The sequence below is a fragment of the Stigmatopora nigra genome, chromosome 17 (assembly GCF_051989575.1).
Source record: "Stigmatopora nigra isolate UIUO_SnigA chromosome 17, RoL_Snig_1.1, whole genome shotgun sequence".
Classification (NCBI taxonomy): Eukaryota; Metazoa; Chordata; class Actinopteri; order Syngnathiformes; family Syngnathidae; genus Stigmatopora; species Stigmatopora nigra.
Genome location: NC_135524.1, coordinates 5,975,732 through 5,998,283, shown reverse-complemented (window position 1 = coordinate 5,998,283; position 22,552 = coordinate 5,975,732). Strand labels below are relative to the sequence as shown.

General features: G+C 39.0%; 1 protein-coding gene across 1 annotated transcript; it reads left to right on the top strand.

Moving 5' to 3' along the window:
- Positions 1 to 236: 236 nt before the first annotated feature.
- lhx3 (LIM homeobox 3) lies at positions 237 to 8,473 on the top strand. Its single transcript, XM_077737990.1, has 6 exons — positions 237 to 501; positions 4,493 to 4,664; positions 5,171 to 5,373; positions 6,485 to 6,636; positions 7,430 to 7,601; positions 7,686 to 8,473. Exons 1-6 carry the CDS (start codon positions 432 to 434, stop codon positions 8,090 to 8,092), a joined length of 1,176 nt encoding a protein of 391 aa, XP_077594116.1. The 5' UTR covers positions 237 to 431; the 3' UTR covers positions 8,093 to 8,473.
- The last annotated feature ends 14,079 nt before the right edge of the window (positions 8,474 to 22,552 follow it).

The window sequence follows — 22,552 nt, the reverse complement described above, 5'->3', positions numbered from 1 at the left end:
TCAATTTAACAATAAAACACAGTGAGTGAATGACCATGATCCAATGCCATTGACAGCTGTAGACGTCCAATTCATTACAACATTGTTCTCCTATACGGACGCCCAGTTGGCCTATTGTGGGGCCTCAAAAGATAGACACGTGCACTACGCACGGAAGAGGGGCGGGGAGGGTTGAATGATGATGGGGCTATTCAGGACCGTGGACAGTTACCTCCCACTCTGGCGGAGGTCTCTTGTGGATCAGCTGACCGTGCACGAGCACCGCCCCCCTCCCATTCGGAACCAAAGTCTCCACACTTGCTGACATCTCACACTTGTGAGTAACAGCAGGAAGAAACGACCACTTTTGGTGCTTGTTTTTTTTTCTTAAAACCCCTCGGTGGAGCCCATTTTTGGGGGAAAAGAGAAGGATACGGCAAGTGTTCTGCAAAATGTTGCTCGAACATCCTGGCTCAAGTTGCCAGAATAATGCCAATTTCTCTCGCTACAATGCAGGTCAAGGTAAGATAAATTATGTTTTTAAGTATTGTTATCATCATCAATTGTAATACACTGGATTTTTATCTGCATTGAGAAAGGTGGTTAAATCGCTTGGCATGTTTTTTTGCTATATTGTCAATAAGAATACTATGGAAACATGTTAAACATTTAGAAAGTATTTTAACAGCTTTAATAGTTTACATCAAGTAACTCATTGGATGTCATTGACGGCAATAGACGTCATTTCGAGTTGGTTGCATGTATGCAAGTTTTCAATTGACCTGTATTTCCTAATAGTTGTGTCAGGTTTTAGTTTTCTCAAACTCCGATTTTATTGAATTGCATAGCTTAATTTGTTTTATTTAGTGGCTTAGGGTGCTCAGTAAACCCTTTTCTAAGTTTTATTAAAACAATTATCATGATAGCTTCCCTAAAAACTCCTTCCATTTTCTTCATAGGTGCACAAGAAGCAAAACTTTTCTTTTCCTTCTACATAATTCATTCGTTTACAGTGCATATTTCCCACAAATTACAGAAAAATATCTCTTAAACATGGTGCAGTTTAATAATAAACACGAGAAATTCAATATAGGATCCTCAATATGGGCCTTATTTTAAACATGCGAGCATCTCCTTCACTTTTTTTTCCACACATCACACAAGATGAGCAAATACTTTTCCTGTCCAAAGATAATAATATTATGGAAAGATCGCATGCAACACATGACATTTTTTTTGATTGCCTTGCATGCGTGCAGAAGACGTTATGAATGCGTAATGAGCTCCTATTGTTGCAGCAATGCCTGGAACAGATGTTGTGCGCGTTTCGTCATTTTACACCGACGAATATGGTGTATGAACGCCCCCCCGACTCAGACCCCATAAAAAATAAAGTCAAAAGAGGTGGCCGGCTCACCTGAGAGACACAAAGGAGAAGGCAACAGGTGTCACGTTGCTTCGGTCGTGCACGACAGGTGGGACACTTGGAGGGGTCGAAATTGACGTGAGTTGCGTCAAATATGAGAAAATCGACCATATGATGCACATATCAAATTAAAAATGAAATTGGTAAAATCAGGAACGCAAAACAGGTTTGGCAATGGTGAAATTGTGTAAAATGAGTCTTCACATAAAGACAGCATTTTCGCCAAATTTAGAATTTAAGGATATAATATGATTAAATTCAAAATATAAATGTATGGAGATGCAGGGAAATAGTCAAGTGAGTAACTTAGCCATGAAATTGTGATACCTGGTTCAATTAATCTGCACAAACAAAAACAACATAAAAAATGGATGAATCATAGTGATGTAAAAACAAATAACAACTGCAATATTTGTTATTCATGCAAATACTTCAAGTTAGGTGGGTGAACAGCAGACTGACATTTTATATCTATAAAATCTATAGAGATCACGCACACACACATACACACGAATAAAAGGAACAATTATAATAAGAGATATCAATGCAAAAGCATAATTTACTAGAATATTATTTTCAAATAGTTATTGATAAAAAAATACAAACAATTTAGTCAAAAAGATTAGTTTTTAGGCTTTTTGCAAAGTAGCAAAGCTCTCGAGTATTTTAAATGGGACATGATACACACACACACACACACACACACACACACACACACACACACACACACACACACACACACACACACACACACACACACAAATGTGATCATATCAATCATAAAAGCCAAATATTAAGTTCATGTTTCTTTTGGAGTACAATTTCCTCTCATCAGGTTGTAAAAATAAAGCTTCAAATTAACAATAAGAAAAAGAAATTTCATTTTAAAACAATTTTATGAATATTATATTATTATATCTGAGTGTGATTGTCCTCGAACTACTTTAAATCCGAAAAAAAAACAATATGCACCAGGTTAATGACCTAAAAAAAATAATAACCAAAGCTTCAAATGAGAAAAAGAGGATATGTTTTACCGTACTTGCTCGTAGGTGGCCAAATGGTGCAATTGATTTTCGATTCATCAACATGCTTGCACTTCGCCTGATTTCCCCAGGCGCAATTTTGTGCCAAAGATCAGCGTCAATAAAAATCATTGGGGTGCTGTTAGCCCGATCAACATCGCTATTGAAACAACAAATATCGGCCCTAAATAAACACGAGCCCCTCAGGACTCGATGACCGTACATAGTAGCACTCCATCCACTAGGGCTGAAACGTTGACTTCCTTTGAATTTGATTTTTCATTTTCGATGCATTATGCCCGGCCAAATACCATTCTCTTTTTTTCTTGCATCAACTACGCTTTTTTAAATCATATTTTGCATTAAGATAAGTAGATGAAAAAGGTAAATACTTAAGCAAGAAAGAGAAAAAAGGAACTTTAAAACAAAAGTGTTCCTATTTTTATTATTATATTTTTATGAACACACCTGTTTGAAATCAGCGTGAAGAAAATAAATAATGTTAATACTTGTATATTTATGTGTACAAATGTATTTTTTATATTTACTATAGATGTAACACATTTCATTCAATTGCTTCATAAATCTTTCCTAACAAATTCTTCACTACATTTTCTTTCCCTTAATAATTATTTATGTTATTATTTCAGTCTTTGTTTTTTTTCATTTAAAGTATAAGACTTCAATTCAGTTTTTAATTGAAATATTATAGCTCCTTTTATATAAAATATCTATTTTTGCAGTAAAATCTACTTTATGTTTACCAACATATATATTTTCTTACCCTTAATAATTCACCATGTTAGTTGTTTTCTTTTAAAGTAAAACCCTTTAATTCAGTTTTTAATTTAATGATTCAAGCTTGTTTTTGTTAAAAAAAATCTGACTCAGCAGTAAAATCTACTTATTGTTCTCCATTGATGTGGATGATTTTCATTCAAAATGGTTCTACTGCAGTATATTTTGTTGTTATATTAACACAGATTATTGTGATTGCGCGACATTCGAGTATGGTGTGTCTATTCTGGGTGTTTTAATATTCCAACCGGAGCTGTGAAAGCGAGCAAATGACTTGTTTGGGGCATCTGGCTGATGACGTCAAGCTTGTACAGGCTCCAAAACCCTAGTTCAGGTTCATACATGTTCCATTGGATGGAGGGCCACTCCACAAAGACCATGATCACATTCATTGTGGTGTTTGCTTGAATAAAATATAAGCCTGCATGGGTCAAGACATGAGTAAAGTTACTGGTGTTATTGCTTCTCTATTTAGAACTAGGTGGACGATATTTCATTATCTGCATTGCATTTCATCGTAGTTTAATGGATTTGAGGCTCTTATCATAAATATTTTTGTTTTATGGCATCGGGTATCTGGAACATTCTTCTTGTATGTGTATGTGTGTGTGTGAGTGTGCATCATTTTTCTCAACCTATAGTGCAGTTAAGATTTTTTATTATAATTTAAAGGCCTCATTTATTTAATATTGTTGTTGTGTTTTTATTTTATATGTGTACATTTAACTCATGTTCATTGCTGTGGGCCCTCGCAGTTTGTAAAGGAATAGTTAATTCTGAAAAAGATTTTTTTTAAAAACAAAACTAAATTAGGATAGCAAAATATGCATGGACCACGTGTATTTATTGCCATTCAAAAATATAGATATTTCCCCCAGAATGCAGTATTCAATTAATTTACTCATTTCATTTTATGAATATCTATACTATACAATTATTTTTAAGTCGCCCTTTACAAACTATTTGCAGGCAACAAATAACAATGTCTAAGAAATAAAAATCATAATTCATGCATTAAAGGGTTCATTTATTAAGACTCAAAAACTGCCCGCCAAGATAAAATTGGCTTAAAATGCCTATACTACGAAATTCTAATTTCTATTTTTGACAAAATACATACAACATCCCTGTTTTAAACTACAATCCTGAATATGTTCAGCAATAAAATTATGAGCACAAATCCATTAACATCACAACACAATAACACAGAATAACACATAATACATTATAATGTTTTCTTGTTTCTTTTGTGCTATGTACCCAGACATCCCAGTGTGTGCGGGCTGCAACCAGCACATTGTGGACCGCTTTATCCTCAAAGTACTGGAGCGCCACTGGCACAGCAAGTGTCTCAAGTGCGCTGACTGTCATACTCAGCTGTCCGACAAGTGCTTCAGCCGTGGGGAGAGCGTCTACTGCAAGGATGACTTCTTCAAGTGAGCAGCATACAATACATGCTACATACATACAATACAAAAAGCTTCCAATAGTACATGCTTTTGTATCAAAATGTCTGCCTTCTCTGATATAATGACGCTTGTGTTTGATTGATGCTGCTGTTGAAAAGCTCAGGAAATAGTTCAAATAGAGCTTTTAAGGCAAAATATTTGTTTTTTAAAATGCAGTATGTGTATTTTTGATAGCAGATGTGACAAAATAGTTATATGTTAACATGAGGTTTGGTTTGGGTGATACATTAATTTTATCAGTTAATTTGGGATGATTCAAAAAATAGTTCTTTTTAGTTCTTATATCAATATTCAATATCAAGCGAATTTCAAGGAAGTCCTTACTGAAGTAGTGCCTGCGAGAGAAATGAATTCAATACCACTCACAATACACAATTTTGATAATGCATTTGTATTGAATTTGATACAGTTGCATTTTAGTACGTTTCTCTGCAAGATGTGAACTGACAATCCACCTTGTCTGCACCCGAAAGGAGATTTGGCACCAAATGTGCGGCGTGTCAGCAAGGAATCCCGCCAACGCAGGTGGTGAGGCGGGCCCAGGACTTTGTCTACCACCTGCACTGCTTCGCATGCATCGTTTGCAAGCGGCAGCTGGCCACGGGCGACGAGTATTACCTGATGGAGGACAGCCGTTTGGTGTGCAAGGCCGACTACGAAACCGCCAAACAGAGAGGTACTAACAACATCCTTTAAAAGACAAGAAGGGACTATTAATGGCCTTCGTGTAAGACATTTGCTCCTAAAATCAAAATATGCATATCAAGAATCTCTCATAACCATGAATGATCATGTTTTGGTGCCATTGATGCAGATTTTATCACCACATCTGTTTCAGTTGAATGTACATTTAAGTACTCAACTCAACTTTTCGCTCTAAAACATATATGTTTATTTTACTAATTAAAGAGTGCAATTAATCGGTGGAAGGGTATGTGGTTATTTGCAGGATGTTTTTTTTTTCCCAACAGATGTGATGCAATTAACATGAAGCCAGGTTTGAATTAATGGGCATATCAGGGTCATTTTAGCTGTTAAACTTGTTTCACCCTTGCAATTTGGGCGACCATGTTTTTTTAATTACTTATGTGTAATTGGTTGCTTTTGGAAGAGCGACATAGGTCATATAAGATAAATTGAACGTCTATCGCAGTTCTTGGCAGCCATATGTAAAATGTACTGTAATTCACCATTGGGAAAATATTGTATGTTGTGGAATCTTATCCATTACAGCTTGACATCTGAGATTATAAATTATCTGATGCCATGAAAACAAAAACAATGCAATAAAAGGATGTGATTTGCCTTCTAATTGTTCAATATCTAAACAACATGAACTAAAGTGAATGCTAATCAAGTTAAACTTTAGATATTAACTCTTTCAGATGTGTCGCATAGACATCTAATTCGTATCTACATATGAATGAATTCAGGACAGTTACATAATAATCTGAGTTGGATTATTCATGTTCCATGAAATATATTAGATACACACAGTTCACATATGGCTATATTTTTGTGTACTGTAGAAACAATATCAGACTGATAAAGATGGCTACACACAAAAAAACAAAATCTCCATATAAAATCTGAATTGGGCATCACCACCTACTCCGTGAATGTAGCATTAACCTATTTTACCCCCCAATTCCACCTAGCCTCCTATAAGGGTTTGTTCCACCATCATGGTTTTTCCATCTCAATTCCCATGTTCGATAGTTCTATTTATCTTCAGGATGTCCTCTGTCCCACACGTCCTCACACGCATCCCCTACCCTGCCCTTCAGAAGCCGACTCAACCGCGAAAAGGCCCCGAACGACCATCACGGCCAAGCAACTAGAGACCCTGAAGAACGCCTACAATAATTCTCCCAAGCCGGCACGCCACGTCCGTGAGCAGCTCTCCTCCGAGACGGGCTTGGATATGCGGGTCGTGCAGGTAAGGTTTATGATGATCCATTAGGGAGCCGATCCATTAGTGTCCCGACTTCATTACGGCGGGACAACCGGGGTCCGGGATAGCACAGCAGCACTCGCGCGGGCCGTGGCGTTGCGGTGAATTTACGGCAAGATTGAGCAAAATGAAGTCCACATCAAAGTCGGCGCGGTTTAAGTGCACGCTCGTTAACAATGGCGGCGGTGCGTATTGTCAGCCGGGCCGACGAGCCCCCTCTCACGGCCGTATATATTGTTTTATTTGCAAGGACGAATGTGGGGGACGGAAGCCACTAAAATGCCCCTCATTATTCCTTGAAAGGGAAGAAGGCAAAAAGGGTCGACCCAGGGTGGAATATCATTAAGGCACGTGTAAAATGCCTTTTTGTGTTTTACATGGGAGATTAAATGGCGACGAAATATAACCATTTCAGCCTCTTTTTATAAAATTTTTACTTTTATAAGCACTTCACATTTAAATCGCTTTGAGAATTTTGCTTGTGTAATCAAAATAACAGTAAAATTGACATCAGGAACACGATAGATGAAGGTTTTTGTCCAATAACAGTGCAGGTGAAGTATGAATAATGGAATGTGACATCTATTGCCGTCCTTGGCTAATGACTTTCAAAGGTGATTTAGAAACAGCTCTACTGTAAACTGTGTTCCCATCTAGGGTTAGTGTTAGGGTCATTCGGGTGGGGGGATACTCAGAGTGCCTTGCTCAGCCAATCATCGCACCCTACTGGTCTCGTCCTTCTACAATTGAAAATTAACGTCATGTTTGTCCCTAACAGGTCTGGTTCCAGAATCGGCGGGCTAAAGAAAAGAGACTGAAAAAGGATGCCGGACGCCAGAGGTGGGGCCAGTACTTCCGCAACATGAAAAGATCACGTGGAAGCTCCAAGTCAGACAAAGACAGCATCCAAGAAGAGGGCATGGACAGCGACGCTGAGGTGTCCTTCACAGGTATACAACTCATTCACTTTATTGTAGTCCAGGTAAAATAGCATAAGAACCCATCCTCATTTGTATTTACCACCCCTGAAACAGATGAACCTCCAATGTCCGAGCTCGGTCACAGTAACGGCATCTACGGCAGGAACTCCCCAGCCATGGGGGGCCGCCAAGGGGGCAACTTCCCCCTGGAGCATGCCGCCCTGCCCTCGCAAGAGCAATTCCACGACATGCGCTCCAATAGCCCTTACGGATTACCCCAGTCTCCGGGGTCTCACCCAGCGCTACCCCGCCACCAGCCGCTTATCACCGGCCTGGTCTACCCCGAATCGGGCCTGTCCATCATGTCCCAGGGAGGGGGGATGAATCCCGCTGTGAGGGTTTCCATCGGAGCCGCCAATGGCCCAAGCTCAGACCTATCCACTGGTAGCAGTGGTGGATACCCGGACTTCCCAGCTAGTCCCGCTTCTTGGTTAGACGAAGTGGACCACGGACAGTTCTAAATGCTTGATTCTAAGAAACTGGACTTGATTTTTGGGGGGATTTTGTCTGTTTTTTTAACATCTTTTTTGGGGTAATGAAATACAAACTGGTGGAAATCACCAATATTCCATCATCATTTCAGTCTGGATGGAGAATAAACTCGTAAAAAGCACTTAGCCTGATATTGTATGAGGCAGGTTTGACGTCTTCATGACAATCTAAAGATTAGTGTTGCACCGATACCATGTTTTTCTTTTATATTATTTTTTCATGTTGGTTTTAATAAGAAATTACTACATACTCTTTGGTATCTCATCTTATTACTATCATGCCTTGATCACTGCTTAACTGATTTGCTGCCACTGAAATGAATATAATAGAATAAAATACACAAATACACAAAATAAAACAATTTTTAACTGTCACAATTTACTGTTAAAAAATAGTTCATTCACTGCCACTCTCTTAATTTAATTGAGTTGAATTGAATGCTTTTATTGTCATTTAACAAGTGTAATGATCTTTAAAGCTCAAATAACAACAAAAACAAATAGACAAATAAATAAGTAAGACTACATAATAAATAAATAAGTAGTCACAACACAAAAAAGTACTTCACAACATACATACATAAATAAATACTTCAAATGGATTGGATAAACATATTTTATTCACAAAAGAAGGAAAAAATGGACGCGACAGGATTGGACGTCTATCATCATTTTGCAAAGTACAACATGAAAACTATTAGATCTTGAAGTGTACATATTAAGCAGTGTTGGCATGTTACTTCTTAGTACTCCTCGATACTGCTGTATTGGTACTGATGTTAGCATCAGTATTGGTGCAACACTAACAAAGACTGGAATTTAGACATCTATCACTTCTTCCTTTTTCTTTTTTTTGTCGTGCATTCAGGTGCAGAAGTCTTTCAATGTCTGGTTGTTGCCAAATGTCAATATATAGAGAAATATACACATAATGTTTTATCATTGTGGAGATTTTATTTTTATACGAGGACCATAAAAGGAATATCCAATGAGGAAGTACATTGTCTTTAAACAAATGGCTAGATATTGTGATGACGACAGTTCTTATTGGTCCAGTTCCATCTATGCATTTGTGTGTCTTGTTTTACTCTCAAAAAATGTTTAAAAAAAGAAGAAAAAAAAAGAAAACAGAAAGTGATTGCTTGCTTTAGCAACCCTAAGCTGTGATGTATGTTTAATTATGTGGAAAAATGTTTTTATGTGTAATTTATTCCTTTATGGTGATGACCATGTTGATTATGATGAATCCTGATGAATGATGCAGGAATTTAATAAATTAATGAATTTGTCAATTTTTTGGCTTTCCTTGGCTAGATAATAATAATCAATGGCCTCCATTGACTTTCCTCAATTCATTTTTTAGGACAGTTTATGGTTATTGAAGAACTAAATGCAAATTCAGCACCATGTAGTTTTCTCCATATAAAGAACAATGCTTCTTGAGAAATGCGACGCAGACGGACAATTCACTCGTCAATTGAGAGATTACTTGCCCTTGTTTGCGCTCAACGGCCCTTATGGGAAAGGAATCTGCAATCCATTAGCCTGGGAGGGATCGGATACCCCTTGTGAATTCTTACCATTTGTTTAGACATTCAAAGTCAGGTTCAATTAAGTGGATTAAAGCCCAAAGGTGTGCGTCCGTGCGCGTGTATGTGAGCGTGCACAAACTGGCTTTGCATATGGCGACGACGTCAGTGATAAAAAAGGTCATATCAGCTGTTTTTCATTCCTGCTATGCGTCCCAGTTGCTCCTCGTTACCATAAATAATTAGCAGAGCGTTACCGCAGCAACCTGACCTCTTTAATTCATAATGAGCCCTTTGCAATATGAAACTCAGATAATCTTTCAAATCGCCAAGTTTTTTTAGGGGTGGATATTGTAGTACTGCAGTGAAGATACTGTATTAGGGTTATTTCTAATACTCCTACAGAGAGATAAGCATTTGTTTGTACAAACATTTTTTCTGGAAATCACAGTAAACAATCAATAGGAAACGAAATAACAATGATATAAGTCAGGTAAAGTGTATATCCAAAAGAATTTCATTATTTTGACCCATTCATTGCCAGCACAGGTTTTGTACTGTGTTGTGGTAGTTAGCAAAGGAGGAAAATTGAGACTGAGAACGCGTACTAACAGGAATAGACGTCCAATCCATTTCAACCGGAAGCCGTCAATGTAAAGTGTAAAGGTTAAATGTCACCTAATGTATTTTCCACAGCTCAACCTGAAGTGAAATGCTTGAATAGACAAATAAGACGTGGGTGGCCAGATGTCCTTCCTCTGCCGCTGATGGCCGGCTGCTTCCCCTCTCAGGTTGCCAGGACAAAAAAAAAAAAAAAAAAAAAACATAGTCCAGGCAGGATATTGATTCGAATCATTCAAGCCAAGCAGCAGGTTAGCAGTGTTACAGCTAAATGTTTAAAAAGAGTCAAGTTTACTGATCAAAACAGGATGTTTAACACCCACATCTGTTTAATCTGATGGGACAAACCTTCACCCTATTTAGACGTCGCTTTAACGTCTCAGCAGGTGTGAGATTTCGGTGGCCAAAAGATGAACCCTTACTTAAAGACTGGGGATTATCCCAATCCACTCTTTGGGATTGAACGCAAATCCCAACAGTTTTCCCTGTGGAAAGAATTGGATTAAGACAGGTATGCAATTTTGGGCCCAACAATTGCAGGAAGTTGTGGCAGGTGTTGCGCAGCAGGTACATTTACAACTCGTGGGAACTTCAGGAAAAAGAAAAAGGTGTTCCATTTTCGGTGTTAACGTTAATTAGGTCAGTGATTTTCTAGTTAATCCTTGTATTTAAATTTGTATGCCATTTGTAGATGTCCAATTTATTTGTAATGGGAGGTCTAGCAGCGAATGGATGTCTACTTGGAATAACCTCATTTCTATTCATGGGAAAAGCATGAAAAGATATATCCTTGCCACTCCCCAAATACTTTCAGGGTGGCCATATTGGTAGAAGTAACATTCCCACCCAAGTCAATGCATTGACCTTCAAATGAATTCATAACTATCTTTTCCTCTCCTAATTGTTAAAATATTATTTCATCAATGTCAAAGCATCTTCTATTTACTCACTACCTGCCACTTGACGAACATTCATTCGATGCCAACCCTCGCAATCCGAATGTATTGGACGACTATTTCCATCAACGGCAGCCAATGAGTTATTTAGACCGGCATTTTACATTTAACTTTAATGGCGCCTTCTGTGAAGGACTCTAACCATGTTGTCTTTTTCTCACAGATACACGTGTAGAGCCATCATACCCAAGGCCCCACGACCCGTGTCAGATGGTGGCGAGTAAATCAGCGGTGACAATAACACCTCCCTCGGGTCCCACACATCACAGCTACAATTCAGACCTAATGGAGCGTTGGACCGAGGGGACGCGCGTGCATGTGTTTGTGTTTGTGTGTGTGTGTGTGTGTGTGTGTGTGTGTGTGTGTGTGTATCTGCATTCGGGGTTGTGGTATCTGATTGTGATGCCGTTATTTCGGACATTTGTTGTTTTAGTGTTGTCTAATGTCTCAATTTTAAAGGGCCACATCCGGTCTATGAAAATGAAGTTGGAAGTGTTTTAAAAACCTGGAGGATCCGAGATTGCCACTAGGGGCTAGCTTCAGATTTGTGTGTCTCTGCATTTACTTCCATTGTAAAGCGCCTGATTTAATCCTCAATGCAGTTTAAAGCCTGGCGTGAACTTGGCAGAATTTGGACTGTATTGTGACAATAGTTCTTCTTAACAATTGCTTGGTGCAAATTATGTGGAAGTGAAGAACGGCCCACTTGTTGACCAAAACTTGAGAAAGAACCGTTTATCTTTAAACACAATGTCGCTTTTAAATGCACCCGCCTAATTACTGGCTTTCGTTCATGTGGACAAAAAATGTCATGGCAGCCCTGGAGGTGTTTTTTGTTGTTTTTAGGAAGTGGGGAACAAATGGATGCAGGCTAAGAGTAGGAATGATGTTTATAAAGAATCTTACATATGCTTAATGGTGGAGTCGACAGGGTAAATAACCATTATGGTTCTCCTAAAATGCTCTTGCCTATCTTTCTGAATTCCTGATAGATTTACCAACTGTTTGGTTCATAACAAACCGTTTTAACCTGGCTCTAATGCAGGCTGAATTTAGTGAAAATATTTTAAATAGGCTTACTAATGTCGTAAAATGTCTCCATTTCTGTCATAATTAAGCTGTTTAAAATCTTAATGTGCATATTTGATTGTCTATTCTAATTCCGGCTAGTTTCCAATGAACTAATCCTCAACCAAAATGGATTGGACGTCTGGCACCGTCAAAGGCGACGAAAAAGTTTTTGTCTGTTTGTGCCTGAGATTAATGAGGACGTCATTCACGCGGTCCAACTAATCAACACGGTCATTAGCACGTGTTGTCACTGACAGCTTTAATCAAATCCATCACGGCTCCCCTAGGCCTCGCCATTACAACTCCGTCCGCATAATTATCTCTTCGTTCCGCCCCCGAGACCAGAATGCAATATGCGGGTAATGTGTCGGCGGCATCTGATTGAAATGCATTTTGGGACATTCGTATTAGAAACACATCAGCCATGTATCACTTTCGTCTTTGCTCGCAGGTAGGAAGTCATTTTTTATGCAACACTCGCGGCACTTCATATGCAAGTCACAAGTAGAGCTATACTGATTTATACCGGGAATCGACTTCTGATGAATGAAATGCCTTATTTTTGTCTAAAGCACCACTGTATAACATTCAAGCAAAATTCATATTTTGGTCACAGTCTGTTTTTTTTCTCTCTTTGTGGTTATGCTTTGTTTGTTTCCTTGAGGTAACTTGGGTTGATTGCCCTCCCAATGGTTGCATTTACATGGACCAATTATTTCAATTACAATCAAATTTTAAGACCAAGACGAATAAAAGTAGCCCATATAAACACCTCCATTGGAATAAACAAGCTGAATCTGGATTGAATTTGATTCCAATTTGTACAGGTGGAATATTTCTATTTGAAAACTGTAGCAAAGTAAAAAATATGTATGTTTTATCACCTGGTGTTCTTATTTGGCATTTAGAAATTTCCATTGGATGAAATGTGAAGTCATTTGCAATTATTCTTTACCTAATAGATTAATTTCTTGGCCTGATAAATTAATAATAATAATTAGAATTAATTAATGAGTGAATTTTCTATATACAGTACTCGTCCATAAATTTTCTAAGTTTGCTAGTTTGACATAAAACTCCTCCACTACAAAAAAAAACAAGAAAAAAATTCTAAAGCCCATGAAGAAAAACATAAAATAACAAATTGCTCATTTCCCAAACAAGAAAGGCTTTGATGAATGACCTCAACACATAACTAGTGAATCAGCTTTCAATTAATCCTCTGTGAATAAATTACTACTTTAAATGGGCGATAAATCTTCCCCCCTCTATTGCACACTCTTGGAATCTTTAACTCTGCCTTCTTGTTACTGTTGTCAGCGTTCATAATGATGCAAACTACAAACGCTAAAACTCACAGTGCGGCAATCACCCATTTTCTCATTAAGGCTCTCCCGGTGGTGCCGAGGAGCATCTCGGGGGGTGCCTGTGGCATCTATGAGGTGTTAACTGCTCCCTACGGGGAGGCCGTCTGGCTCTCCATCCACCCCGCCGACCCCCCTCTCCCAAGTCGGCCCCCGCCCACGGGGAGCCACACTCGACAGTGCACTCAGACTCACAGATGGTTGCAAGACAAGCAGCCGGCCCGCGTGTCGTGCTTTTCAATTACCGGCGCGAGCCAGAGGGAAGGTCATCGCTCTGCTGTCAGCGGGATGGATGGCGGACGCCGAATTCCGGCATACGCAACCACTGTTGGAAGAAGCTCAGTGCCAAGTGCCTTGTTACCACCATGCAAGAACCAGGGGCGGAACAAATGTGAACAAGGCCCGGGTGCATTGACTATAAACAGGGCCCCTCTAGTATGCGTCTGGGGGGGATTAGTCACTAGTCCATTGACTTTCCATGGCATAAATGTCTTTGTAGAAAAAAAATAATTGAAAGTGTACAAGTCAAAATTCATTCATTCATCTTCTGAACCGCTTATCCTCACAAGGTTTACAGGAACACTAAAGACTAACCCAGCCAACTACATGTAGGATACAGAGGACATCCTGAAATGAATGCCAGCCAATCACAGGCCACATAATGAATTGTAATTTATTAAAATGAAATTTCAACTAAAAACTACCTGTGTTGCTTTCAATGATTGATTTCAAAATGATGAAACAGAAAACCATTTGCGTTCACAGTCATACCAGAGAGAAATTTAGAGTATTCAAACAGCCTACCCTGCATATTTTTCTAAACTGGAGTACCCAGAGAGAACCCATGCAAGCCCAGGAAGAACATCCAAACTCCACTCCAAACTTTTGATCAAACCTTCAATCTCAGTAGTGCGTGTCCAACGAGGTAACCACTCTAGCACCGGATTTGAATGCTTCTGATGACTTTGTATTGAATAAGAATTTTAAAATTAATGGACAATCAATGTAGTTATGGGAAATAAACATCTCAGATTTTTTATTCTGAAACACCAGCTCATTCTCAAAGCTTAGTGCATATGTGCATGATTCATGTGAACAAAATCAATATCAACCCGCACATACATCAGTCTAATTTCCATTATTTCTCCCACATTTCTGGATATTGCATATGTAGAGTGGCGGCATCCATCTCATTCACTTAATGGCAGCGCTTTGATGCCTGCACCACAACAACTGACAAGACACACTTTTTGGCAGCGACGGGAAAGGAAACAAGGAAAAAGGATGAATTTGTATAAGGTGTACAGGTTCAAAGTTCAAGGTGCAGTCTGCCAACCAAATGTGTTTATGTCCCTAATAAGAATGAGTGGATTAAATAGATTGTTCGTCCCTGACCTTGGTGATCAGGTGAACCCGGCGGCACTATATCATGGCCGAGAGGACGGGAGGATGTCGTTCGTGTCTCGGTTGACGGCTGCCACCCGAAGACCTAAGATGGAAGGTGGGGGGGCCGTTGCAAGCGATGGGAGGTGAAGGGGCAGCGGTGGCATGCATGCTTTGCATCTTGTTTGCAATGAGGCGTAGGGCTCGAGGGCGCCTGAAGGACGTATGCAAAGAAAATACAAACGTGAATGTCATGCTTATTTTTGCATATGTATGAGCTATTACGGCTGACCATAGGATGGTGAGAATTAAGTTAAAATATTATAAGAAAGAGAGTCATAACATTAAGCTTTATACGTTGGAATGAATAGGAGATTAAAGTGGAGGAATTAGAAATAAAGGGGTTAATATAGCACTGTTTTTTCTATTACATTTCATTATTGGAAATTTTTTTTGCAAGTGGTCTGTTGGTCTCATTCATCCGATCTTATATATGTTTCGAATTTAAAGTTTAATGACACTATTCACAGATTATTATGAGAAATAATGAAAAGAAGCAGAATTGTTTTTTTTTTTAAATCACAGACTAAGGTGGTTCAAAGATAAAGCAATTGAAGCCATATTGATCGTGTAGTTAAATTAAAAATACATTATGTTATGGTTAAAAATGTTAATAAAATAAAATATATTTAGAAAAATGTCCTTCAATCCTTTTGAGGAGAAGCAGAATTGAAAACGAATAACAAAATATCTAATTTGGGCATGCTTAACACTTAAATTCTGCATAAACCCTTCAAAAAAACTCAAAGCTTTTAACCTAAAGAGTTTTAGCCCTCTTGTATCGGATTTAACTGTGTCACAAATATCCGTTTCATTTGGCTCAAAAGACTTCAAGTAAACAAAAAAAATAAAAATTCATACCCTGAATCACAAAGGGAAATAAACCATCTCCCAGGTGGGAAAATATCACATGGCAAGTTTTGAATATGATCAAAAAAAGAGCATTTAAACAAGAATACCACAGGGAGCAGCTGCTTTTTGTGTGTAAACTGACTGGACTATGACTCAAACAATAGTAGTGCCTTTTGTCTTTTTTCCCTAAGCCCCCCCGCACCACCAGCAGCACCACCATTACATCCCCTCTTCTCCCCACTCTCCAGAAACCAAATTATAAAATCATCGAGAGCATGATGAGATTGCTGCTCGGGTTATTAATCTTCAATAAATACATCTTGACCCGAGGATTAAGTGTGTGCCCCGGCCGTCCCCCGACCGACCACACAAACACACACACACACACGCTCATCTCTCCAGAGATGCTTTGACATGAATTATGACAAAAAATAGGGAAAGAAAACAACAATCTGTGGGTTGAGGAGAGAGAAAGAGAGGCTGGGAACCAATGTTTCAAACGGGGATTGAGCCTGGGCGACGGATGGCGGTGACCTTGGATTGGGGATTGCTCTCCACTTTGAAGCTGGATTGCTTCTTCCTGTCGAACCTAAAGACAAATAGCATGAAGGGCAATGTTGTCAATTTATAGCTCAGGGAATATCTCAAAATATCCCTATCAGAGGCAGGTTAGTGGTTCAGTTGTTATTTGTGATGACTTTTTAAAATTATTGTAACTTGAACTGCACTGGGCAAGAGCCAGAATGAGACCAGCCGAGAGTGACGCAAAATGAATTTTAAAAACCAGGATAAATGAGAAAACAACTGTATAGGCACATAGCTGTATGTACTTCATGCTACATGATTATAAGTAACATTACAAAATTGTCCCAACTTCTTTGGGTATTTGGAGTGAAAATGTTGGCCATCCATTGGAGACTGGATTTGAATATTTGGTTGCACCCAAATCTAACCAAGTTTAAATATTCTATCATTTCAACCTTAAAAATATATTTAACCAGGGTGAAAAAAACAGTATTTTAGTCCTTTAAAGTCTTTCCAGGGCTCTAGTTTAAGTCTACTGATGCAACTAGACGTCCAATTAAACAAACTTGTGAAACTAGTTTCTTCAGATTCATTCATTCATTTTCAATACCGCTTATCTTGGTCACTACTATATAAAGGCAGACTACTCCCTAGAATGGTTGCCAGTCAGTAGCAGGTCACACAGAGGCAGACAAATATTGGCACTCATAATCACACTGCCAACAACCAGGAATTGAACCCATGCTACTACTACTACACAGTCAGGTAGTCCCCCTTAGAGGGTGATGCTAAATAAGCAGAAATTTAGACATAAAAGACTTCAAACTGCCAGAAATAGCAATCCAACCACCCTTGTCTAATATCGAACAAAGTGCTCCCCTCTTGACTCCACCTTTTCTTTGAAATGACTCAAGAAGCAAAACAAGAACGATTATGAGGGAGGGTCACGGGGGGTGCCGACGGATTCGAAGGATTTACGGTGACAAAATGCCGGGGTCAGCCAGGGTGTTCGGCGGAGGTATTGATCAGAGAGGCGTACGGCTATTCTGAACTCTTGACCCTTAAATAGCGAATGAATCTCAATCCAATAGACTGAAGCGTTCGCTACAGTGCGCACACTCAAGCACCACACAAATATGAGTGCTTGAATACACTCTCCTACATTCGCTGGGGAGAGCAACGACCCGGCCTCTGCGATCGATAACACCGGCGAATGATTTCCACATTATAGATTGCCGCTTCTTTCATGGAAGGAAAGGCGCGTGTACCTTGATGGACACTGAATGAAAACCAATTCAAAGTTAGAAGGAATAGACTAAAGCCCACTCAAAAATGTGAGGATTTTAGACATTATTTTATAATTCATGAGCAGAAAAATTCATACAAGCACTGAACAATAATCACTGTTAGGCGACCAATCCATTTTTAAAAGGGAGAGGCAATATACATTCTAGTTAAAGAGTAAATGTTAGAAACGTTAGACTAAACATTACCAACAGTTTAATTTACACTACCTGAATACATCTTATTGGCAAGTGTGTTGGCTTCACAGTTTTGGGGTTGAGGGTTTGATTCCCAGGTCGTTTGCATCTTCTATCCGGGCTTGTGTGAGTTTTTTCCGGGTACTTTCCTCTAAAGTTCTTAAAAATATATAATTTTTATGTGGATTTGCACATTACATTGGAAATAAGTGAGCCCATTTAAAATGTATTGGCTTTAGTCAAATTCTGGTGGAACTTTTTTAGTGTTTGAATAATGTAAATCAGACAATCATTATAGAAGTAGCATTTGGAACGTTTTAAATTATTTTTTTTTTTGCCAATGTAAATAAAGGGGGCTCAAAAAACTCATATTTTTGCCACATTCGTGTTCATAAGACAACAAAGAATAGTGTTGAACGTTATTAACGGGTGCGCACAATGAATCGACACAAACATGTTGACAGTAAGGTACTTTACCAAATAAAAACACTTCAAATAATCGGGTTGCTCTCTATTCTTCATTTTGGGGTTTTATCATAAGAGTTGAGATCCGACTATGTTTTACATCACTTAGAGCTTTACTCATAATCACATCTTCTTAAAATACGCACACATACACGCACATCACTGCAACAAACACAAACCCTTTTCCATAATGAAATTACACAGAGTCATATGTTACGTCGTCAACTTGAGTTATGGAGGAGGGGGGGTTTAAATAAAATTCACATTGCGAGTGGGGGGTCGAGAGTGGGGTAGGGAGAGGGATGCATGTGTGCATACGGATTTACATTTTATTAAAGAAATGAGCGAGGTGCGGTAAAATAAGGTAGTGGATGAGAAGCAGAGGGGGAGAAAAGGAAAGGGAAAAAGCGACCCAATTTCCTGTTCTATCAGCTCAAATCCTGGCAGCCATAAATAAAATCAGCTCACATACACACACACACTTTTCCATGCAAACTCCAATAAAAATATGATTTTAGTGCCTCCAAATTCCAACGACATCATTCTTTCAGTGCCTTTGACGATGGTACACGTCCAATCTAGTGGCTTTTACTCCGCTATGACATAGAGACCAAAAAATAAGTGTTTACAACAGTTAATTATGAAGCTCAAAATTGACCCTAGGTACATCATGTGTCATTTTGAAATACACTTTCTGTAAATTCAAATGGTTGGAGATAATTTGGAAAGGCTGACCCATATGTAAAATGCCTGAAGACCTTCGAAATAGGATTGTTTCGAGGCACAACCCTGGGGTTAGAACAAATACTTTATCTGCTGCCATTTGGGTTCCAATCAGCAAGGTGCTTGCCATCATTTGTCAATGGAAGATGTTTAGAACCATCAGGACTTTTGCCAATGATGGTCTACTGTCTAAAATGAGCAATGGGGGGGAAGGAGTTTAATTAGAATGACTTCAGTGATTGCGGTAGCATAAAGAAAACAATTGAGGCTGTAATTACTATTAAAGATATATCAGTAAAGTATTAAACAATGTCTGTAAATGCTTAAATTCATGTGATTTTAATAGTTTATTTATCATTCTTTTGGAAAAATATTCTTCCCTCGAATGTGGAACAACTTAAAAAGTCCAGTGTCTCATCCAGGAGCAAAGCTTCCTCCTCTGATCTCAATCCAAGCAAATATCAGATAATATACGAATATATATATATTTACAAGACCGGATTATGTTTTTTTTTTATTTCTTATTACTGGCACTGAAACAGCGTTGTGTTGCGGAGGCCCGACTGACAAGATTACCAGGACAAACCCCCGGGACTTAAAAATCGAACAAAGGAATAATAATGACGATTTATTTTTTTAAATACATACAGTTCTTTGTGTAAAGATGCCAGGATGCTGAAAACAGGTAAAAGTAGGTCTAACACAAGAGTTGTAATCCTAGGATGAGCCGGAAATCATTTGACAACAGGACGCAGTTGATTACATTCGTGGAAGATGAGTGATTAAAAAAAATGTACATACAGACCCAGCCAGACAAAGTAGACAAAGAATATGAAATATGGACAAATTGACATCTTGCCTTTAGCTGATCCCGACCTACCAGGACAGAACCAGATTACACAGTTTAAAAATAACAACAAAAACAAATAATATACAACAGGAAAACTAAAAATGTCATTGTCAAATAAGCAACAAATCAAAGGGAAAAAGAAATATTTCATTTTATTTTGTATAGTTAGTAATATTTACACTATGTAATAATTTACTGGACAACTGTCAATGCCTGCCGTTGACAGCAATAGATGTCCAATTCACTTAAATTAGGAAGACTGGCTGTAAATGCTCAGCTTTGACCTTTCATTCATTTCATTCAATCTAGCGCCGTTAATTTCTACTTTTTTAACAGCACAAATCTGGCCAGTATTTACCATATCATATTGTATTCCATTTTTTTTAAATAGTATAGTATGGATCTATTGTGAATGTAAAGCCAACGATATGGCCGACAAACCAACGACCTTGTCCGGAAATAACAACAGCAAGCCTTAATGTGTTGTATTACAAGATATGTGATAAAACACTTTTATAGGGAAGGCTGTAAATGCTCTGGTGTCACCACACACACCCCAACGTCCCCACCACTCAGAGGACCATTTTCTACAGGGGGTCCAGAATCAGAGCACCAATAGGGGGAAGTGTTGAAGGGTGGTTGAACGTCTTTGTTGTCACCTTGGTCCAGGTTAGTAAATGTCATGTGAAGACAAGTATTATGGTTATAAGAATGATGCAATACTCATTTCAGGGCAATATAACTTGTTTATCATTAAAAAAAAACTGGAAAAGCTAGAGAAAGTGCTAAACTGCTATTTATTTCTTTAAATTGGACTCTTTGGTAGTATTGCAATCGTTTTTCAGTTCCCAACACCAATACCATGTGTTTTTAAATAATTTTCTTTTTTACATATTCACTTTTGAGTAAAGGAGTTATTGTTATGGCTTGGTCAAATACTTCTTAACTCATTGTTGGTGGTAGACGTCCAATTAGGCAGCATGACTTCCCCACCCAATGAGGGACAATTTTATAGCCAGTTTTGCCCACTCCAATAGGCAAATACTTCATCCAATAGTAGCCTGTGTGATTCTTCAACTAACTGTCACTCTTTTAATTCCCCCTTGTTCACCTCCCCGCCTTGTTTGTGCACTCCAGCAACGGTCCCGGCCCTGACATCCGTGTTAGGCCAGGACTTATTGATCAGCCTATAAATTACCAATGCATCACCCGTCTTCGCCTTCGGGGACCTTATAGAGACCAGCGTGGTAGTCGGGAAGGAGGCAGAGAAGGAGAGAGAGCGAGAGTCTGCAGCAAATTGTTAATTAAATACAAATCAATCCCCCGCCATTCATCAAGCCGGGGTGTCCGGCTCACCTTTGAGGGGAGGCGGGAGGAAAAGGAGGCGAGGGGGAAAGACAGGCAAATCGATAAGTCAGACCAAGGGGAGGGATAAGTGTTTAATCTACCAATCAAACTATATCACGGGCATTATAGAAAGACAACTGGACGTTACAGGGTGATCGGGAAGAGGGGAAGCTGGTGATAAAATGTACATTGAATGCATTTTATGTGTACTTTGGCTGCTATTTAATCAAGCGATCGTGATGGAATCCACTGGGAAAAACGTCATATTTCGCTTTGACATTTTTAAAGAACCTGGTTGTCTTCTTTTGCTTCGAACTTTGGCAGCTTAACCCAAGCCAGCATCTGTCTGTGTCCCGGCGAAAGGCAAAGGCCCAGATGTCAGGCAGATTGGTCTTATGGGTAGTCGGCTTCTTGGCCCCTTTACTGGTCCAGTTAGCCGATTAAGAGTTACGACATATCCACTAGCCCAACACAACGGCTGCCCGCTTAACACCACCTTTGCTATAAAAATCTATCGACGAGTGCTTAAATTCAGCCAGAGCCGTCTTGACGGATCGCTGCAATGTCGCTGGCATAAAAGACAAATTAACAAGGTGTCCCAGATAGAAAAGCGTCAGGCGGTGGAATAATGAGGCTGATTTATGAAGTGGGCACAGATACATATTTATCACTTATATTTATCGTCGTCCAAATATTGCTTTTGGCACCATGCCTCTTCGCGGGTGCCCATCCTGAAGATATTAACCACTTAATGGCCACGCAGTGTAACACGTCAGATGGATTTTCCTCTATCAGTGTTTGCTTCTGTTTCTCTTTCTTTAATCCCCTTCCACTGGAGCTTTCCTTTTGCCTCCTAATCACGGGCACAATCCCTGCTGCAGCTGGCTTGCCCCGTATAAGCGCCGCCAAAGAAGTGAGCTCATCCCATCTCATCCCTTTTCTGTTATCCGTCAAGTCCTGCGCATCCCTTTCTCCCAACATTACTCCTTCATTTCTCACCCGGGACATTTGGGTTGTTTCTTTTTTTTCCACTCTTGCCCTGTTTCCTGGAAAAACTACTTTTTAACTCTGTGAGCAAAGCCCGGGCGGTAAATAGATTTTTTTAATTCATTGGATTTTTTTAAGGCAGATTTGTTTTTTAATTAACATGCCTTTTTTTCTTTACATGATTTTTTCAGCAGCTTAGAGTCAGACAATAGAGAG